The sequence below is a fragment of the Quercus lobata genome, chromosome 6 (genome assembly GCF_001633185.2).
Source record: "Quercus lobata isolate SW786 chromosome 6, ValleyOak3.0 Primary Assembly, whole genome shotgun sequence".
Classification (NCBI taxonomy): Eukaryota; Viridiplantae; Streptophyta; class Magnoliopsida; order Fagales; family Fagaceae; genus Quercus; species Quercus lobata.
In genome coordinates this window covers 9365587-9386213 of record NC_044909.1, presented here as the reverse complement: position 1 = coordinate 9386213, position 20627 = coordinate 9365587, and the positions used below count along the sequence as shown (strand labels likewise).

General features: G+C 40.0%; 1 protein-coding gene across 1 annotated transcript; it reads right to left on the bottom strand.

Moving 5' to 3' along the window:
* Positions 1-15248: 15248 nt before the first annotated feature.
* Positions 15249-16361, bottom strand: LOC115949785. The gene has a single exon (XM_031067062.1). It carries the CDS (start codon positions 16359-16361, stop codon positions 15249-15251), a length of 1113 nt encoding a protein of 370 aa, XP_030922922.1.
* Between the last annotated feature and the right edge of the window lie 4266 nt (positions 16362-20627).

Below are 20627 nucleotides of genomic sequence, written 5' to 3'. Positions count from 1 at the left end.
GGAGCCCTATAGCAGCGTTTTTAAGGACCTATAGTGACGTTTTAAGAACCTATAGTGGCGTTTTTTAACTCGACCTCTATGAAATCGAGTTATAGGCAATTTTTTTTTTACCTATAACTCAATTTTATAGAGGTCGAGTTACAAAACGCTACTATAGGTCCTGAAAACATCACTATAACCTTCTTAAAAACGCCGCTATAGGGCCTAACTCTATTTATCACAAATCAAGTTTCAAAAGAGAGGCATTTCCTTAATTAGTTTGGAAAATGAGGCAAGGAACTACTATTTTTGCCCGAAAAGGGCATTTGGCAATTTTTTCCCGAAATTGATTAAAGAAACCAAATCTCACCTCAAGGACCTCAAGGTTTATGTAGTGTTTAACCCTTTTACCTTTTAGACCTTGCTACCATTCTTATAGCAAGTTGATGTAATTTTTTTTTTTTTTTTTGGAATAGCTACAGGTACAAACTATTTTATTATATTTGAAAAATAGTTTGTGTTTGTAGTATTAATCTCTTTCTTTGGTTGATGTGACTCAAAATGGTCCCTATCATTTTATAAATGCCCTAAACAAATGACTCCGTTGATTCTCAAATATTCTAGATGTTAGTAGTCTTTTTTTTTTTTTTTTAATTAATGGATAAAAATAAAATGTTAGTCATATTAAAGGAATTAAACATGGCAATTTGGGGTCAACTTGAGAAGAGGCCAAGTGGAATTAAATTATACAAAAGTGGCCGTATCAAACTTACTTAAAGGTTCAACTTTGTGGGATTATCTTAATCCCAAACTAGTTTTTGAACAAGAACCTTACCAATTCCAAAATTATATGAATTGAACAAGAGCAAAAAAAAAAAAATCATAAGAGATGTCAATGTCTTCATTAAATTGCACCAAATGTTCAAACTCAAGAATTAAAACTCAAATGGCATGAACTGTTTCATGATTTTAATATTCAAAAATGTAATTTTGAATGGCAAAAAATTGCCAATGGGTGAAAAAGACCCATTAGATTTTATGTTTTTATTCAAAGATAGAGAATATAAGAAACTATGTATGTCCTATTACCAAGTTTCCATTAATTCTACTATCTTTGAAAATGATCCATGTTGGTTGTTTGGATCTCATGATCTAAGAAAATTCTCCAAGTAGATGGTTCAATTCAAAAATTATGATGATTCATATGAAAACTAAAGCAATTTTAGTCAATTATATGGCTTCCATTTGTTAAAATTCCATTCAAACAACTGGTCTCCTCGATCAAATTAGTCTTGAATTAGGCGCTAATATTGTAAAATATTAGTAACTGTTGAGGGAAAGTCACAAACCCATTATCAATTGTTTGTCAGATTCTTGCCAGAAAAAGTGTCATTTGGGAGTCGATTTTGTATTCGAGGCCGCTTCAGTTTGGGTAAGGAAATGAAATATTTCCGTACTGATTGATAGCGGTGTACTGTACAGGATTACTGCTATATATATATATTTAGTTATTTATATAAGTATGAATTTATTAATTTTTATGTTTATCAACATAAAAATTTTAATTTAAATATTTTACAAGCCTAAATATTAGCTTGTGTATATTAACCAATATATTAGTATAAATAATATATTTAAAATAAATTCAAACTTTTCATTTTTTTTTTTTTGGTACAAGTCAAAATACACAAAAAAGTCATGTATGAACCTATAGTGGCATTTTAAAATGTTGCTATAACCTATTTTTTAAAAAAATAAAAATTCAGCCTATAGCAGCGTTTTATAAACTCCACTATAGATTATGGATTTATAGTGGCGTTTTTGTTACGATACAATAGTGACATTCATAGCTGCCACTATAGCCCACATGGACCTATAGTGGCGTTTTTTGGACTTCTAATGGCGTTTCACAAACACCACTATAGGGTATAGACCCAGTTCTTTTAGTGAATGGCTGGTACAGTATGTTTTTCCAGTATGACCGTTGCTAGTACAATATTGACTTCCCTAAACAAAAATAGTCCGATTAAATTATCAAGTGTAGTGTAAAAGATAGAGATCCTACTATATCATTCTTAGTGCAAAGACACTAGTTAAGTTCGTAGGCTTGCATCCCAACGTGTTGATTTCGTAGGAAAATTATTAAATACTCTGGGAATACTATAAATGCGTACTCCCTTTCTCACATGAATTGTAAGTCTTACCATAAATTTAATTAGTGTGACTCACAGTTATGTAAGAGAAGGAAGTACACATTTATGGTACTCCGAGAGTACCGAATAATTATCCAATTTCGTAAGGGATGGCTTTAATGCGTGTCAACCCATTTTGTTGAACCTACTAATTGATGGATTATCACCCAACCTGGCCAAAGATAAATGAAACCAATAATAGTGCGGTAGAATAAGAAAGGCAAAGACAAATTGTATGCCATAATAAATAACTGTGGAAGTCTTGATGATATTGTAAAAGAAGCGTTAGAACTTAGACCCACTGAAATTGATGTCCAGTGACTCCAGTCTATATTCGACTCTGCAATATTAAAAAAGTATTGGTATTATTAAGTGGCATGGGAATTATTAGATGGCCAAGTACCTTCTTTTTTTTTTTTTTTTTTTTGGATGGCCAAGTACGTTGATTTGGTTTATTGTGTTTAAAATGTGGAAAACGTTAATAAATGATATAAGAACATTAGTTTAGAAAATATTTTTAGAATTTTTATTTTAAAAAAGAAAAAAGCAATTTTTTTTTCAAAATTTTATTTATCTTGTAAATGTGATATCAAAACTTTCATAAATAATCCATTAACAAATATCCTAATTAGGATCACTCGTTCACCGAACTCTTAAAATATTATGCAATGGACACAGGGGCATTTGTTTATGACATAAAATAATTATCACAATTAAGGCTAAAAATAGTTGTTTGTACAAGTATTATTTATGGGGATAAAGCTACTTGTAATACTAAAAGAAATGACGTCATATATGACTTGGTATGGCCATAACATTTTATTTTTTTTATTTTTTTGAGAAAGAGTATGGCCATAACATGTATAAGTTTTGTAATAATGGCATGCGTGTCTTGGCGAAAAATGCCATGTATAACACACTTGTAGTTTCAAGTAAGCTTTTATAAAATTGTACTCTTTGATTTAGTTCAAGCAAGTTATTCATCAAAAAAAAAAAAAAAGTAAGCAAGTTATTAGTTGTTACTTGTTACTTGTTAGTCACAATTCCTTAGTACGTTTTCAATCCAATTTACTTTATGCTTGTTAATATTTTCATGTTTGTTGCAATCTTTCCACAATAAAAACTAAAAGGTACTTTCAATTGAGACATTGTGCCAACCCATCTCAAAGTTAAATGCTTACAGAAATAAATTCGTTAACCAATAATTTTTTTTTTTCAAATAGTATTTTTTAAAACAGTAAAATTTGTAGTAATTTTAGTATTTTTTTTTTTCATTTTAGTTTATTAGTTTAATTAGATCTGGCCCTTTGTGATTGTAATGGGTTAATAATATACTATTGGAAATGGGAAAAGGAATGCCATTAAATCGATTCTAACTAAAATTTTCTTTTTTATGGGAAATTTGAAATGTTAATATTCCTTATCTTTCTATAAATGCCTTTTTTCACTTCTTTTTGGTTGCCTGAATAAATTCTCTTGATGATTCTTCAATCTAGATGTTTGTATTCAAAGTTCCCGTAAACTAGACTTAATTGTTGAATACATGTATACATGACTTAAACTTCTCGCAGTCACTTTGATTCTCTAATATGAACGTATACGTCGGACGGAAGTTCAAGATTTAAGTTGACTACAAAACAAACCTTAGCTGATTTTTTTTTTTTTTTTTTTTTTTTTTTAAATACAAACCTCATACTAATATGGACCAAGATTTCTTGGATTGTAGAACATATAGAAATTGATCAGACAAGTTCCTTGAAACATCTTCGGAAATAAGATCGTCAAAAATCAAGACGAATGGCTATAAATCTTAATCCTTCAGTCCATCGACCTTTTTTCTAAAGCGTATATTTGACTATATAATTTGGCTTTTGTTATGGATTTAATTATTCAACAAGATTGTTGGAGATTTTAAATTATTTTTAAAATTTTCATTTCCTTTTTCTTCAAATAAGTAGAAATTTTTTGTTAATCTAGCAATTTAACTATTATGAAATCAACATCCTTGTCAAAATTCATGACATATTTTACCTATATTGTAGGTCATATTTTGATGTGACGGTTGTGCGTGTTAGGTTGAGTTTAACCTCTTTCAGACCTGATAGAAGGAGAAAATGGGCAAATGTCCCTTTCAAAAACAAAATCTAGCATTTTGCCTCATTTTTCAAACTAATTAGGGAAATGCCCCTCTTTTGAAACTCAATTTTCTCAAAATTGAGTTATAAAAAAAAATAAAAAATAAAATTGGAGCCCTATAGTGGCGTTTTAAGAAGCCTATAGTGATGTTTTAAGAACTTATAGTGGCGTTTTGTAATCCGATCTCCATGAAGTCGAGTTACATACAATATTTTTTCTTTTTTTTCCCTATAACTCGACTTCATGGAAATCGGATTACAAAACGCCATTATAGGTCCTTAAAACGTCACTTTAGGATCCTTAAAAACGTCACTATAGGGCTTAACTCGATTTTGAAAAAATCGAGTTTCAAAAGAGGAGCATTTCCCTAATTAATTTGGGAAATATGGCAAAATGCTGGATTGTTTTTTTGAAAGGGGCAAAAGCCAATTTTTTCCCCTGATAGAAACATAAACTTTGTTTAGTGGGTTTTAATTAAGGATATAGAAATGTGTTCATCCATCATGAAAAAAAAAATATCTAGGATTTGTACACACATTCTCACATGTTCACGACTTCATGCATTTCAATATGATTTTGTGGATATCCACATGTGGGGGCTAATTAATTAGGAAGTATTGTTAAAAGCAGTATTCACTGGGCCTATGGCCCTATCCGAGGACGTTAGACCATCCAAGGAGGCCCAAATAGGGCTATGGGGGGAATAAAATCAAGAGAGGAATAGAGACAATGTGAGATGGGTCCAATAAGCGTCTGAGGACAAAAATCTTCTCGGCAACGTGTGTCCGAGGTAAATCTAAGTGTCATACCATCACAGACTTACTTCAGAGTTACACCACAACTAAGGATTGGACATTGGACCAGGGATAAGGAAAGAAAGGTTAACAAATATCTTCAAAAGCTGCTACCTCCACATTAAATGCCTTTCAACCAACTCTTTGACCGCATTAATGTGGAAATGATGCCTGAACAGTAATCAAGCAGCCTTACAGCTACTGGTTGATGGTTCTAGGAGATGTTGGATGGAACAAGAAGAAGTCCCCCAAATCTAACCTACACGTGTGTGGTAAGGATGATACCATGATTGCAATATATAACCCAAAAGAATGCACTGAGAAAGAGGATTGGAACTCATATACAATTTCTGTCTTAAGGAAAACCATATGAAACAAGGAACTTAGTTTGTTCCGAGGATAAATTTGATAATCTTATTTGTGTCGAACCATCTTGAATCGTTGAAATTAATCATTTTCCTTCTGGGATAAATCTAGTTCTTCTATCCACACTCTACAAATTTATTGTTTGGGTCATGAGCGTTTGAGCCCAATCCGGTTTTGGGATCAATACAATTTCAGTCCCTACACCACACATCTTAGAATAGGTGGCATTGCATGGTTTTATTTCTTGCATTGCATGTTATCAACTTATTTGGTTCATGACTAACCCTTTTGTGTCTTAGCTTTGATATTTTCAATTATGCGACCATTATCTGCATGGAGTTTTTTTTTAGAAAAGAAAAAAAAATTATATGTTCATGTCCTTATTTGAGAATTTATGATAAGTAAGTGAGCTTGGTTATATTGGCCATTTGTCTCTAAAAGACAGATTTTAGTTTGGGCAGGGTGAGTGCCTACCACATTATTAACTTAACCCTGGCCCTTAATTTATATAATCTAGAGTAAGTTTGTAATATTTCTTTTTAGGATGGAAATGAAACCATGTAATTCTTTTCTTCAATTGTGTTTAGAGACAAAGTGTTGTAATTTGTTTTCCTTTGACAAGTAACGTAATTTTCATTATTTGATTAATAAAATTTATAAATTTTTCTGTAAATTAATAAATTAATTAATCAAATCACGACTATATTGTAAATCTATTAAATTAGGGTAATCATTATCAATAATAGAGTATTCTCATTGAGCTCAACGGCGGACAACAACAAAAATGAGCTATACCGGCGTTTCAAAACCACAACTGTAGGTCTTTGAAACGCTGGGAAAATCCATGTTTTTCGTAGTAGCATTTTGCACCCTCTGACACAAATTAATTTACTTCCCATAAAGCAACCACATATTTCATCTTTTCCTACACAAAAGATGGTGATTAGTGGGTCTTATAAAATATTTATTAAAATGTTTTTTGTTATATTTGTATACTAGAAATGGATATGTTTCTCAAACAAAATAAGTAAATGCTATGGATATAACTTATTTCTCATAACAAATTTCACAATTATTAAAGTAATTGACTGTATAATGTGAACACAATTAATACTCACGAACCCACTACTCACGATAAACCCACTACTCACGATAGACCACTATAACATTATTGTGCAAAAAAGTCTAAAAACTCGTCTCTCCACTAACATTTTTCTTTTCCATCTCTTGACTTTTTTACAATTTCAAACTTTTGATTCAATTGTCTATATAACATTATTGTGCAAAAAAGTCTAAAAACTCTAGTCTCCACTAACATTTTTCTCTTTCCATCTCTTGACATTTTTACAATTTCAAACTTTTGATATTTTTTCTATAAACCCACATTTCTACTGCTTGGAATAATAGACAAAGAAATGATGAATTCTACGTTATTTTTTAAAAGCATTCAAGGCAATGATGCACATATACAACTTTGCAAGTATATTTCTATATTCTTTAACATTTTTATATTGATTTATTTTCTCATTTTATCTTAAGGAATCAAATTACACGTTTAAATTTTATGTCTTTAAACTATACTCTTAATTTTATTGTAATTAACTACATATCAATTATTTTGGAGTAAACTACGTATTTGGTCTTTATCCTTTACACCATATTTTAATTTGGCCCTCAACCTTTCAATTGTGTTAATTTGGTCTCAAACTTTTCAATGTCGTGTCAATTTAGTCTCCAACGTTATCTTTTTGATGGAAATTGATGATATGATTAACAACCAAAAAATAAAATTAGTTTCCATTGATGTGGCAATAAGCTAAATTTTTATTTTGGCTATTTGCCACATCAATAATTTACTTCTAAAAGATAACGACAAAGACTAAATTAACACAGTATTGACAAATTAGGAACCAAATTGACACAATTAAATGGGTAAAAGGAATCAAATTGAAATATGGTGTAAATGGTAGGAACTAAATACCTTTTTTTTTTTTTTTTTATAAAGAGTTTCCACCTATGACATCCGCTTCTGATAATAGGTCTTTATCATCAGACTAAGACACCGATCAGTTTTTTGTGTAAGCGAGGATTGAACCCCATATCTTTTATTCAACTATCAAAGACTTTACCAATTAAGCTAACTAGAATCCACTTATATAATTTATTTTGATGACATGATATATATATATATATATATATATTGTGCAAGCCTGAAATGAGACTGTTGGGCTCAACCTCACTTGGGCTCACAATTTATTTATAAAGTGGGCTTCAGGATTTCCTACTTTGGGTCGTTCTCAATACAGAAACTCAAAGTAATATTCCTCCTCTCTTCCTAAATGACTATTTTTTCTCCCTTTTTTCTCCCTTTTTTTCTCAACCCCTTCTTCTTCCCCAACTTCTTCTATTTATAGCTTTAAGTTAGTGGAGAGATCATGATTACTGCCATTGTTAGTGCAATTGAAGGTCCAATATTATCTGTTATAAATAGATGTTTAGGTGAGAGTGGAATGTAACGATTATGGCCTTGGAATTTGGTTCCAACTCAGGTGAATTTGCTCGGTAGTGATGTTCCCCGAGCATCCTATGGTACGCCCGGACAAGGTTTCACTAATTGTTCGGGAAGTTTTATGTCGAGCATAGTTCAGGAGCCGAGGCCCAAAACTTGTATTCTTTGAAGGCTATTTCAAGCAGAGCTTAGGGCGATGGGACCGTGCCATTGGGCCTGAGCCCAGGGCCCATCTGGGTCTTGGGACCTCGGTGCCGTACATTAGCCCCCCTTGATTCATACCCGGTTGCCGGGAAGAATCAAGGAGCCAACCGAGCCTTTTGGTCTCGAAAGTCCTATGGCCAAGGACTCATGTGGTTATGGCTTCTCATTAATGCTCTTCTCAAAAGACGTGCTGTTCCGAGGCGCCAGGTTCAGTTGTCATTATTGCCTAACGGTTCGCGAACCGAAGCGACACACGTGTTGGTTATCTTTGGCATTTGCAGGGTCGTTCATGAATCGCGCTCATTTATTGCTTGATTAAACGTTCCCATGCCCTTTTCTGATCCTATAAATAGCTTTCTTCAGAATATTCTTTCATTTTTTCCACCTCTAATCTCTTGAGCATACTCTCTGCCGACCACTTCTTTGTGCGCTTACTCACCAGCCCAGAGTTCCTTTCTCCCTTAGAACCCAAAGTAAGTTCTCTTCCCCTTCCTATTCCTTCAGCTTATTTCTTCGAGTTCCCTTTCATAGCATTAAGTATCATAGATGGGTTACTCCTATCTCCTTGAGGCCCTAGCTGCCTTGGCCACCTTTAGGCATAAGTTTAATATTCCCGATGACGTGGAAGTGGCTTACTGCCACGAGAGTGAAATCGCTCTCCACCGAGGGCATGGTACAGCCTTTTTTTCTTTAATGGCAATTCTAGAGGGTGGGGTTAGGTTCCGCATGGATCCCCTTTTGATAAACACACTTAGGTACTACGGGCTGTGTCCCAACCAGCTTCTCCCCAACTTTTACCAGGTAGTTAGCTGCGTTAGTAGGTTGAACCACACCTTTGATTTACAGTTAGATTACCATGATATTAACCATATGTATAGCCTCTGTCGGAACAAAGCTTCCAATTTTTTACCTAAAAACTAGAGATAATCGGGTACGGTTGATATCATGCCTACCTGATTCGAATAGGAACTCCGCCGGGGAGTTTGTCCGGGTGCACGACAACTGGTTTGCCGAGGAAGTCCCCTACCCTCTTTCACGGCATGAAGTGGGTTTGTACCAATCTCTTGATCTAATCGTTCTTCCCCTCCCCCCTTTTTCCTTCTCTTTCCTCTTTACTGAAGTAGATTTTCGTTATCGGATATTATTATAACATTTGTTCTTTTACAAACGGCAAAGTGTTCGTTCCGGACATCAGAACAGTCCACATAAAAGACTTGAACTTTATCTTCCGCTCCGAGGTATTCGTGCACTGGGACGGACAGCTCCGAGCATCGCACCTGATCCTCAGAGTAAAGCTTGTTTATTCCACCTGGCAGTCCTTCAAGCAGGCACTATTGGTTGATAGTCCACTGCTGTCGTACATTGACGTTCGGTACGCGAATTTCTTGCCACCGAAACTTACGACCGGGGAGGCGAGGGAGTTCGAAATGCGCTACACCTGCTCGGATGAGCTAGCTCCTTTGTGGGACGAGTCTGCAGAGCGCGTGTCTCGGGGCCTTCGAGAGTTAGCTCACAAGGCTATTCAATAAGAGGCCCCTGTTCAAGAGCAAGCGCAGCCCGAGAACCCTGTTGCGAAGCCCGAGCATCTAGCGCTTGAAGCGACCGACTTGTCGGCTACAAATACCCATCCCGATGAAAACATGGTGGCAAGGAGGGTCATGACCATTGATCATTTCATGCCCGATGCACGACAACCCACCCAGCCCCCACCTTCTCAGGGTCGGAGCCAGGTGCCTCCCCCTCCACCCTCTTCTCAAGCTGGACGAGCCTGGAAAAAACAGAAGGTTGCTGATCAACCATCTACGGGTCCGGGAGACGCTGCCGTCTAGACTTCTCCCCGGCCAACAAGGGGCATCATCATTCACGAGCCGCAGACCCAGATCGGTCCAGGGGTTGCATCCTCCTCCCAAGCCGCACCAGCGTGGAAGCCTAAATTTTTGCTGGACAGCAAGCCTTTGCCTTCAACCGCCTATGTGCGGATATGGGAGAAAGGCGAGGGTGGCCGCATTACCCAGACCCTGGCCGAAGGTCTTATTCTTCCCGACGACGTGCATGCTTTCAAGGACGGGTCGGAGGAGTCCGTGGGGCGTCGGTTAGAGTGGCATACTATTGCGGTAACTCCTTGTTCGTCTATTACTTTCTATACATTTTTTTTCACTTCCGTACTAACTTCTGTGTTTGTCAGGCTGCTCAACTGGCTCACATATTGGCTGGCCGTGCAAGGGATCTTCCGAGGAGTCAGCAGCCAAAACAGCAAAGGAAAAACTAAAGGCAGCTGAATTTTCCGAGAAGAAGGCTGCTGCCGCGGAGAAGAATAGAGCACTGGCGAAGAAGAGATGCTCTGAGCTCCTGGCTAAGCAGAACAAAACAGACGTGAAGCTAGCTGAAGCCATTAGCCTCACCACCTCTCAAGCCTTGGAACTCACCAACCTGAGGGCAGCCCTGGAGGCCTGCGAGTAAAAATGGTACAACGAGGGGTTCGCCGACGCCGAGAAATTTGCGGAACCGATGGTGGCCCAAGCTCGGAGGCTGGGTTTTGAGGCTAGGTGGTTTGCCGCCCTTCAAGCTCTAGGAGTTCCCGAGGATTCCCCCCTAAGAAACCCCGGCCAGATTCCCTTCCCGAGCCCCGTTACCACTATGCAGGACCCAACATTGCCCGCTGAGGAGGAAGAAACGGCAAGCATGAGGGAGCTGGTGGAACAGATTGATGCTCACGCAGAGCCAGATGAGATGGAAGCCACCAGCATCCCAACTGTGCAAGACCTACTCGGTGAGGACCTGCATTTTCCCGTGACCGACCAGCGGCAGCACGAAGTGACAGATCCAACTCGGCCCTCCACCTGATTAAGTTATTTGCCGCGCAGCTTTTTCATGCTTTTACTTATTTTTACGGCATTTTTTTTTTGTTTTATTATTGGTATATTTGCCTATGTCACCGGGTTGTGGTGACTGAACAATTTTCTCATTTCGCGGGGATGACCCGTAAACGGTTGCTGAGTTTTGGCGATGAGATATTAACTCTGCTTTTAAATTCTGCTTTTAACTTTTTGAATGACGTTCTACTCGTTGCGTGTTTGCTTAGATTATGTCTGTGCCGCCTTTCTTTACCTATTTTTGTGGTTTCTTATTCTGCATTAAGTCGGTCCGAGAGCTGCTCGCTCGGTAGGTTAAATCATGCCTTAATATATCGCGTTCATACAATGAGATTTAGTTTCCCTGACCGTAAATGGCCTGATGCCCCAAAACCTGTTGCACAGTGTTTGGATAATCCGAGAATGAAATTGCAGTTAGTGTTTGTAAGGGTGTTAAGGTTTCTACCTGCTCGGAGATTTTGATCGAACCGAGGATGAGGCTTCTGTCCTTAGATTTTTTTTTTTTTTTTTTTTTTTTTTTGTAACGATAAGGTTTCCACCTGCTCGGCGATTTTGATCGAATCGAGGATAAGGCTTCTGTCCTTAGAGTTTTTTTTTGTAACGATAAGGTTTCCACCTGCTCGGTGATTTTGATCGAACCGAGGATGAGGCTTCTGTCCTTAGAGTTTTTTTGTAACGATAAGGTTTCCACCTGTTCGGTGATTTTGATCGAACCGAGGATGAGACTTCTGTCCTTAGAGTTTTTTTTATACAAAACATGCAATTCTCTTAATGTGCAATGGCGGCATCGAAAACAGCTTAGACAAGTAACTTCATCATTATCTTGACTTAAGCAAAGTACAAAGTTTTGACTTACACTTCAGTATATGGATGGTCACGGGTAAAACTTCTTTAAGTTGTTTGCATTCCATAGCCGAGGGAGCGGCCTCTCGTCAAGATCTTCCAGATAGTAAGCCCCCGCGTCGGCGATGGCGGTAATTCTGTACGGTCCTTCCCACGTTTGAGCAAGCTTCCCTGCAGCTACGTCTCGCATGTTTCCCACGACCTTCCTTAGCACCAATTCCCTGGCACTGAATTCCCTCCCCTTTACATCTCGGTTGTATCTTTGGGCCAATTTCTACTAATACTCCGCGAGCCGTATGGTTACAGCCTCCCAGCATTCTTCTAACCAGTCCAAGCGCTCCATCATCAGGTCGGCGTTCTGGGCGAGGTCAAATCCTGCGACTCATGCACTGCACAAGCTCACCTCGGTTGGTATTACGGCCTCCGCCCCATATGTCAAAGAGAAAGGGGTCTCACCCGTGGATCTTCTAGGAGTCGTATAGTAAGCCCATAAAACGTTAGGTAGCTCTTCAACCCATCTCCCCTTTGCCCCGTCCAGCCTCCTCTTCAACCCGTTCAAAATCGTCTTGTTCACTGCCTCAGCTTGGCCGTTGCTTTGAGGGTATGTTGGAGTTGAATACTTGTTCTTAATGCCGAGATCGCTGCAGAAGGCCCGGAAAGCTTTGCTATCGAACTGTAGCCCATTGTCTGATACTAATGAGTTTGGTACCCCAAACCTTGTGACTATATTTTTCCATACAAAATTTTTCACGTCGATATCCCAGATGTTGGCTGAGGCCTCGACTTCTGCCCACTTCGTGAAATAATCCACTGCCACCAATACAAAACGGCAGTTACCTGTTGCTCGGGGAAAAGGGCCGAGAATGTCTAGCCCCTATTGTGCGAACGGCCATGGGCTGTTGACGGGGTTTAGACGACCTGCTGGCTGGTGGATCAGAAGGGCGTGCTTTTGGCATTGTTCACACCTCCGGACATATTCCACGGCATCCTTCTGCATTTATGGCCACCAAAACCCCTGGGTCATCGCCCTATGCGCTAAAGACCGTCCCCCGACATGGCCACCACACACTCCGTCATGCGACTCGGTTAGAAGTTCGTTCACTTTCTCGGGATGTAGGCATAAAAGGTAAGGGCCTGCAAAAGACCTCCGGTACAATTTGCGATCTGCTAACAGCTAGTACCGGGGAGCCACCCGACGAATCTTTTTGGCCTCCTTTTCATCGTCCGGAACTTTATCCTCGGCTAGGAAATCTATAATCGGGTTCATCCAGCACGGATTGGCCACTAACACCGTGGCAACCTCAACCCTGGCCTGGTCATCATCACTTTTCACCTCGATGCTTGGCTCCCTTATAAGCTCTATTTTGACTAGTCGAAGTGTATCCTCGGTAGTGGATGAAGCCAACGTGGCTAGCGAGTCGGCATGTCTGTTTTGTGCCCGACCTACCTGGGCCACCTTCATTGTCCCGAACCGGCCAATGATCTACCTAGCTGCACTCAGATAGGCTTTCATCCGAGAGTCTCGAGCTTCAAAGCTTCCTATGATTTGATAAACGACCAGCCGAGAGTCCGAATAAATCTCAACATCTTTCGCGCCCAAATGCAATACGGCCCTCAACCCAGCCAGAAAGGCCTCGTACTCGGCTTTGTTGTTTGAGGCCTTTAATCCTAATCTGAAGGAGTGTTCTAGTCGTATGCCCTCCGGGGTGATTCTGAGAATACCGGCTCCGGCCCCCATAGCATTCGAAGCGCCGCCTACAAACACTTTCCACGGATGACTTTCTGCATTACAGATTATCTTCCCGTCATTCTTAGGGGTGAATTCTGTAATGAAATCAGCAAGAACCTGTCCCTTTACCGAGTTTCGTGGTCGGTACCTTATGTCGAATGAACCCAACCGAGTTCCCCATTTGGCTATTCGACCCGTAAAGTCCGATCTTTTTAACAACAACTGCAGGGGATACTCGGTGAGGACGAATACCGTATGAGCCTGAAAGTAATGCGGCAACTTCCTCGTGGCGTGCACCAGTGCCAAAACTAACTTCTCCAAGGGCAAGTATCTCGTCTCGGCATCTACTAAGGTTTTGCTTATGTAATACACTGGTTGCTGTACTCCTTGGTCCCTTAGTAACACAGCACTCACGGCATGGTCGGACACCGAGAGGTACATAAACAAATCCTCCCCAAATTTCGGGGCTGTTAACATGGGCGCTTTTGCCAAGTATTCCTCCAGTTCTCGAAAAGCCTTGTCACATTCCTTGTCCCAATGAAACCCCTTCCATTTCTTCAGAAGTTGATAAAACGGTCTGCAGGGATCAGCGAATTTTGAGATGAATCGGTTTAGGGCGGCTAACATCCCGGTTAGCACTTGTACTTCCTTGGGATTGCTTGGCGGTCTAAGGCGATTCACGGCCTCTATCTGGTCGGGATTGGCCTCTATCCCCTGAGTAGAAATCAGATAACCCAAGAACTTGCCAGCCCCCACACCGAAAGTACACTTCTCGGCGTTCAAGCGCAACTTATGCTGCTGGAGTATCTCAAATGCTCCCCGGAGGTCTTCCGTATGTTGCGACTCCTTTCTGCTCTTTACCACCATGTCGTCAATGTATACTTCTACTGTGCACCCAATTTTCTCTCGAAACATCCTCGTCATCATCCGCTGGTATGTGTCTCCGGCGTTCTTCAATCCAAACGGCATGACTTTGTAGTGATAGTTTGCACTCAGGGAGATAAATGCTGTCTTTTCTCGGTCCTCGAGCGCCATGGCAATCTGGTGGTACCCCTGGAAAGCATCCAAGAAGCTCATCCTCGGCTGCCCATATGTGTTGTCTACTAATTGGTCAATCTTGGGCATTGGGAATGGATCTTTGGGACATGCCTTATTCAAGTTTGTGAAATCCACACAAACTCTCCATTTACCATTCTTTTTCTTCACTACCACCGTATTTGCTAACCACCTCGGGAAGAATATTTCTCTTATCACTCCTGCTTCCTTCAGCCTCTGGACTTCCAAGTTCACCGCATCAACATGCTCATTCGATGCTCTTCTTGGTTTTTGCTTTTTCGGGGGGAATGATGGGTCCACGTTAAGCTTGTGGACAATGAACTCGGGATCTACGCGGGCACTTCATACGGACTCCAGGAAAAAACATCCACGTTCTGCAAAAGGAACAATAACATCTCTACCTTTTCTCGGTCATTCATGCTTGTGCCTATCTGGAAATACCTGTCAGTGTCCGGAAAAATTCTAACCTTCAAAACCTCCTCGGCAACGTCCGCCCCCGCTTCCCCTTGAGGCTTCTATAATTGATTGCTATAAAGTTTCTTTTTCAGTCTCCTCTGTTTGTCCGAGCTATTCGCTCTTCCACCTAACCGCGGCGACAAGACACTGCCTAGCCACTCGTTGGTTCCCTCGCACTACGGCGACTCCATACTCGGTGGGAAATTTCACTTTCACATGTAGGGTAGACGGAACGGCCTTCATTGCGTGAATCCACGGCCTTCCCAGGATTGCAATGTACAGTGAGAACGACCGGACTACTATGAAGGTCACTATTACTTCCTTGCCTTCCATGTCCACCGAGAGAGAAATTTGCCCTTCGGGAACCACGACTCTTCCGTCAAACGAGACCAGCAGCGTGTCATACTTCGCCAAATCCTGACTCTTCAATCGGAGCCCTTCGAACAGATCCGGGTACATCACATCGGCTCCGCTTCCTTGGTCTATCATCACTCTTTTCACCAAGAACCCGCTTATCCGAGCTGTTACTACCAACGCATCATCATGAGGTTGGATCGTCCCTTCCAAGTCTTCTTCGCCGAAAGAGATGGTTAGCCGACCAACTTTCATCCTCTTCTCGGGTGATTCTCCTTCCGTGCAAGCCACTGTCAGTACCCCTTTAGCTGCTGCTGTACCTCTCGGGGTAGTGTGGATGACTTCGATCACTCCCAGCGGTGGTGGGAGGGGATTCCTTTTCTGCTGAACACCCTGGTCGGCCTCCCGGTCTGCGGAGTCCACTACAAACTCTTTCAGATACCCTGCTTTTACTAGCTGCCCGAGATGATCTTTTAGTACCCGACACTGCTCGGTGGTGTGCCCTTTGTCCCAATGGTATGTGCAATACAAGTTTTGGTTCCTCCAAGATAGGTTACCCCCCATTTTGTTCAGCCACCTGAAGAACGATTCGTTCTTAATCCGATCTAGAATTTTGTGCACAGGCTCTTTCAAAGCCACATTAACTCCTTCAATTTGCGCCTCTGGTTCCTGCATCCTGAAATCTTTTTTCGGTCTTGCCGGGATAATGTCCTGCCGAGATCTCCCGAGTAACAAGGCTTTCCCCTTATTTTGCAGCCGATCATCTTCCAGGCGTTTATACTCCTCAATGCGTCTCATAAGTTGCCTCATATCCTCGAGAGGTCTTTTCGTCAACAACTCCTGTAATTCAGAATCTTCGAGGAGCCCCATCCTGAAGGTGCTTGCCGCTATCTTCTCATTTCCTCCACCGATCTCGTTGTAGAGTTCCCAGTACCGACTGGCATAACTCCGAAGGGTTTCACCGACCCTCATCTTTATGGAAAGTAGCGCAACCATCGGCTGCGGCACTCGGTTGCATGTCACGAATCTACTGCCGAACTCGTGGATCAGCTCGGCAAAGCTACGAATGGAGCCTTTTCGTAACCCATTAAACCATCTCAGGGTCGTGGAGCCGAGAGAAAGGAATACCTTACACATCAACGCATCATTGTGCGCATGCAAGGACATCATGTGGATATAATGACTGACATGCTCCACAGGGTCCGTCTTCCCATCGTAGGAATTGAATGGCGGTCTTGTAAATCTACTCAGCATAGGGGCCCGTTCAATTTCATCAGAGAATGGTGACCGAGCAGCCCTTCGTAAGGCTCGGCTTATGGCGTCCATGGCAGCATTGTGGGGTCGCTGTTCTTCTGGCGAATCCGATCCTCGGTGGTCATATCCATGCGAACGTGAACGGTTCCGGCGATGACATGTCTCTCGGGAGTGTGAGTGATTCCTACGCCAGCGTGATTCTTGAGAGGGTGATCGATTTTGGAATCATTGTGTACCAGATTGGCTAGAGCCCTCTTCGCCCCGATTTCCCGTGCTATCATTTCCCCTTTGCCAGTGATGGTGGTCCCTTTCTTGGCGTCGACCCCTTGCTTCCAACTCTAGATCCATTACTAGTCTGCACAACCGCTCCAACTCTCGGTCTCTATCATCATACTACCCGTGTCCTGAGACACCCGACACCGTTCGGCGGGTCTGATCCGACCCTTCTCCCAGGCCAGACTCTTCCTCTCCTCGCAGGCGCTCCCTATCCTCTCCCCTTTCTGTCTTCTTTCCCGCCACGTGGATCCCCGAGAAGATCCCACGAAACCGCTCTGGGCATGCCCTCCCGAACGTCCCTCGGACATTTCCCTTATTTGAGTCTCAGTCGAACCACAGCTTCGTAGGAGAGCCCCACGGTGGGCGCCAATTGTGCAAGCCTAAAATGAGACTGTTGGGCTCAACCTCACTTGGGCTCACAATTTATTTATAAAGTGGGCTTCAGGATTTCCTACTTTGGGTCGTTCTCGGCACAAAGAATCAAAGTAATATTCCTCCTCTCTTCCTAAATAACTGTTTTTTCTCTCTTTTTTCTCCCTTTTTTCTCAACCCCTTCTTCTTCCCCAACTTCTTCTATTTATAACTTTAAGTTAGTGGGGAGATCATGATTACTGCCATTGTTAGTGCAATTGAAGGTCCAATATTATCTGTTATAAGTGGATGTTTAGGTGAGAGTGGAATGTAACGATTATGGCCTTGGAACTTGGTTCCAACTCAGGTGAATTTGCTCGGTAGTGATGTTCCCCGAGCATCCTATGGTACGCCCGGACAAGATTTCACTGATTGTTCGGGAAGTTTTATGCCAAGCATAGTTCAGGAGCCGAGGCCCAAAACTTGTATTCTTTGAAGGCTGTTTCAAGCAGAGCTTAGGGCGATGGGGCCGTGCCATTGGGCCTGAGCCCAGGGCCCATTTGGTTCTTGGGACCTCGGTGCCGTACATATATATATATATATATATATATATTTGAGATTTTGGATGTAATTTCATTAGCATATAATTCTTTATTTATTTTGTTATTAATATTTTTTAGATTAATTTTTTACTTTCAATTTTAACTTATAATCTTATCCTCTCCTAGGGAAGTAGAAATCCTAGCTTGGCCATTATTTGAGATTCACAAGCAAGGGACTCTCTCTCTTTATCCATTAAAGATGAGAATCAAAAGAGGTCCCATTGGGTCGCAATTCTCACCCTATCAAATTGGTTTACATCAAGCCTAACTTTGTATAGGCTAGTGCAATTATTCAAGTTTTTTAGGATAGGACCTATAAAATGAAAATTAGAGGCGCTAAATTTAAGAGTATTTGCATTAGTTTATGCAAATATTTTTGTCTATTTTAGCATAAGAATCTATTTTTTCTAATTATGCTAAAATAGAAACATAATAGGTATTAGTTTCGTTTTCCGTAGACTAAATACAAAAGAAAAGGTGTTAAATGATTTATGCTACCTAATAACTTATCTCTTATATATGAGGTAAAAATGCAGCAAAAAAATTTGTATTATTCTACAATAAAGCATATAGGTCTATATAGATAAACCTGCTACAATTTTTTATATGAATTGTTTTTTTTGTTGGCCTTAATATATGGTATAAGTAATAACTAATCCTAAACTTAAAAATAGCGGAAAAGTCCTATCCAAAAAAAAAAAAAAAAAAAGGGAAAAGTCTTCTTTTTTTTTTTAACAGGAAAACGATAGAAAATTAGCGGACAAGTAGACAAACAGTAGACCCAAAAAAAAAAAAAAGCATTTAGCTAGTCCATATGTTCACAACCCTAATTATTCGTCAATCCAAAACATCAATCTTTCTGACAGAACAAAATGACCAATGGAAAACTGCTACTTAAACAAACTATAGACAGCAACAAAGAAATTAACTTGGAGCCATGTACACAAAGGTGCCTGCAAGTAAAGTCCAGTGACTCCAGTTGGATGAATTTGACTTCGAAAGCCTAGCAGTGTCCAAATCAAAGATGTGAGCCTCATACTCTTGATCCAATACATTCTTACTAGATATATCATGATGAATTATAAGAGGCCAATAATCATAGTGCACATAAGCAGGGACGGAACCATGACTTGGGAGTTGGGGGGTAGTTTTGCTACTATCTGCGTGCGGCAACTCCAAGTGATTTTTTTTTTTCCTTTCTTTTTTTTCTTTAATGGGTAAAAGTTGTTGATTGTACTTAATTTTTTTTAGCTTTATTATTGGCAATTTTTGTTGTTGAGCTAATTGTTTTGGGCTTGTATATTTTGTTTTAGATGCAAAAAAATTTTTATGGCCTTTAAAAGGAGGAAAAATGTTAGAGCAACAAATTTATTTACAAATTAATGATATGGTGAGTGGTTATTAGTAAATATAAATGTGATGTAAGTGGTGGGCTCAGATGTGAAACAATAATAATTTATACCTCATCGGTTTGTAAAAATGTTATAAAGAAGTTTGTGATTATAGTATTACTTTTAGAAAAATTAATGATAGTGTTAAAAGGGACAAAATGTAATTTTATAGAACAAAATTACTAAAACTAGTACCTATATATATACTAGTATTTTTTATTTTATTTTTTTAAATTTGGGGGAGCCATTGCCCCCCACAGCCCAAGTGTACCTCTGTCGTCCCTGCATATATAAGATAAAACATTTCCACACCTTTTATGATGTTGACTCTCTTAATCCAATCAAATGCCTTTGCTCCTTCCTCACTATTTAGTAAATTCAACAAGCCTCCTCCTTCCAAAAACTCATAAACCAAAAGAGAGCCTTTGGATGTGAACAAAAACCATACAACTTCACAATGTTAGGATGTCTTATTTATGTTAAGGCACGAATCTCACTCATGAAGGCTTTTTGATTGGATTTCTCACCATCAAGTAGTGGTGAAGTTTCTTCACAGCAACAACTAGACTTTGCTGGTAAAACAACTTTGTAAACACTTCCATATCCTCCCACTCCAATGCAATATTTGGAATTGAATTCCTCTATAGCTTCAATGATGTTTTACACCATTTTCCCATCATAACTCCATATTGTAAAAAGATTATTATTATGTGCTTCTCTTGGCTTGTCTTCTGTTTTCTACACCCTTCGGCAAAAAAGAAGTGAAACTCCTGTAATGACAAATATGATAAACAATGTGCCCAAAAGTGAGAGTAAAACTATTACTAAAAGTCGGTTGCTCCTCTTCAATAGAGGAGTAGGAATCAGTTTTGAGCAAGCCTTCAAGTCAACAGCAATACCACATAAGCCTCTTTTATTTTGCAGTGCTGCAATTGGAGTAGTGCGGAAGGCTTTGATGTTAGGAATAGGACCCTCTAACTCTTTGGAGGATTTATTAATGGATGCCAAGCTTGCAATATCATCAAATCTGGATAGGATGGAACTAGAGAGATTCAATTTTTCCAATTGTTTCATTCCTCCAAGCTTTTGTGGTATCTCCCCTACCAGCAAATTCTGACTAACATCAAGAACTTGAAGAGACTGCAGGCTTCCTATATTAGAAGGAATACTTCCATCCAGTATTTTCTGCTCAAATTCAAGAACATTAATCTTGAGCACTCTCCAAGTTGTTTGGGGATCAAGCCACTGAGATTGTTTGCTAT

Coding starts and splice junctions, on each gene's coding strand:
- LOC115949785 (XM_031067062.1), bottom strand. CDS start 16,361: ATGGGGCTCCTCGAAGATTCTGAATTACAGGAGTTGTTGACGAAAAGA.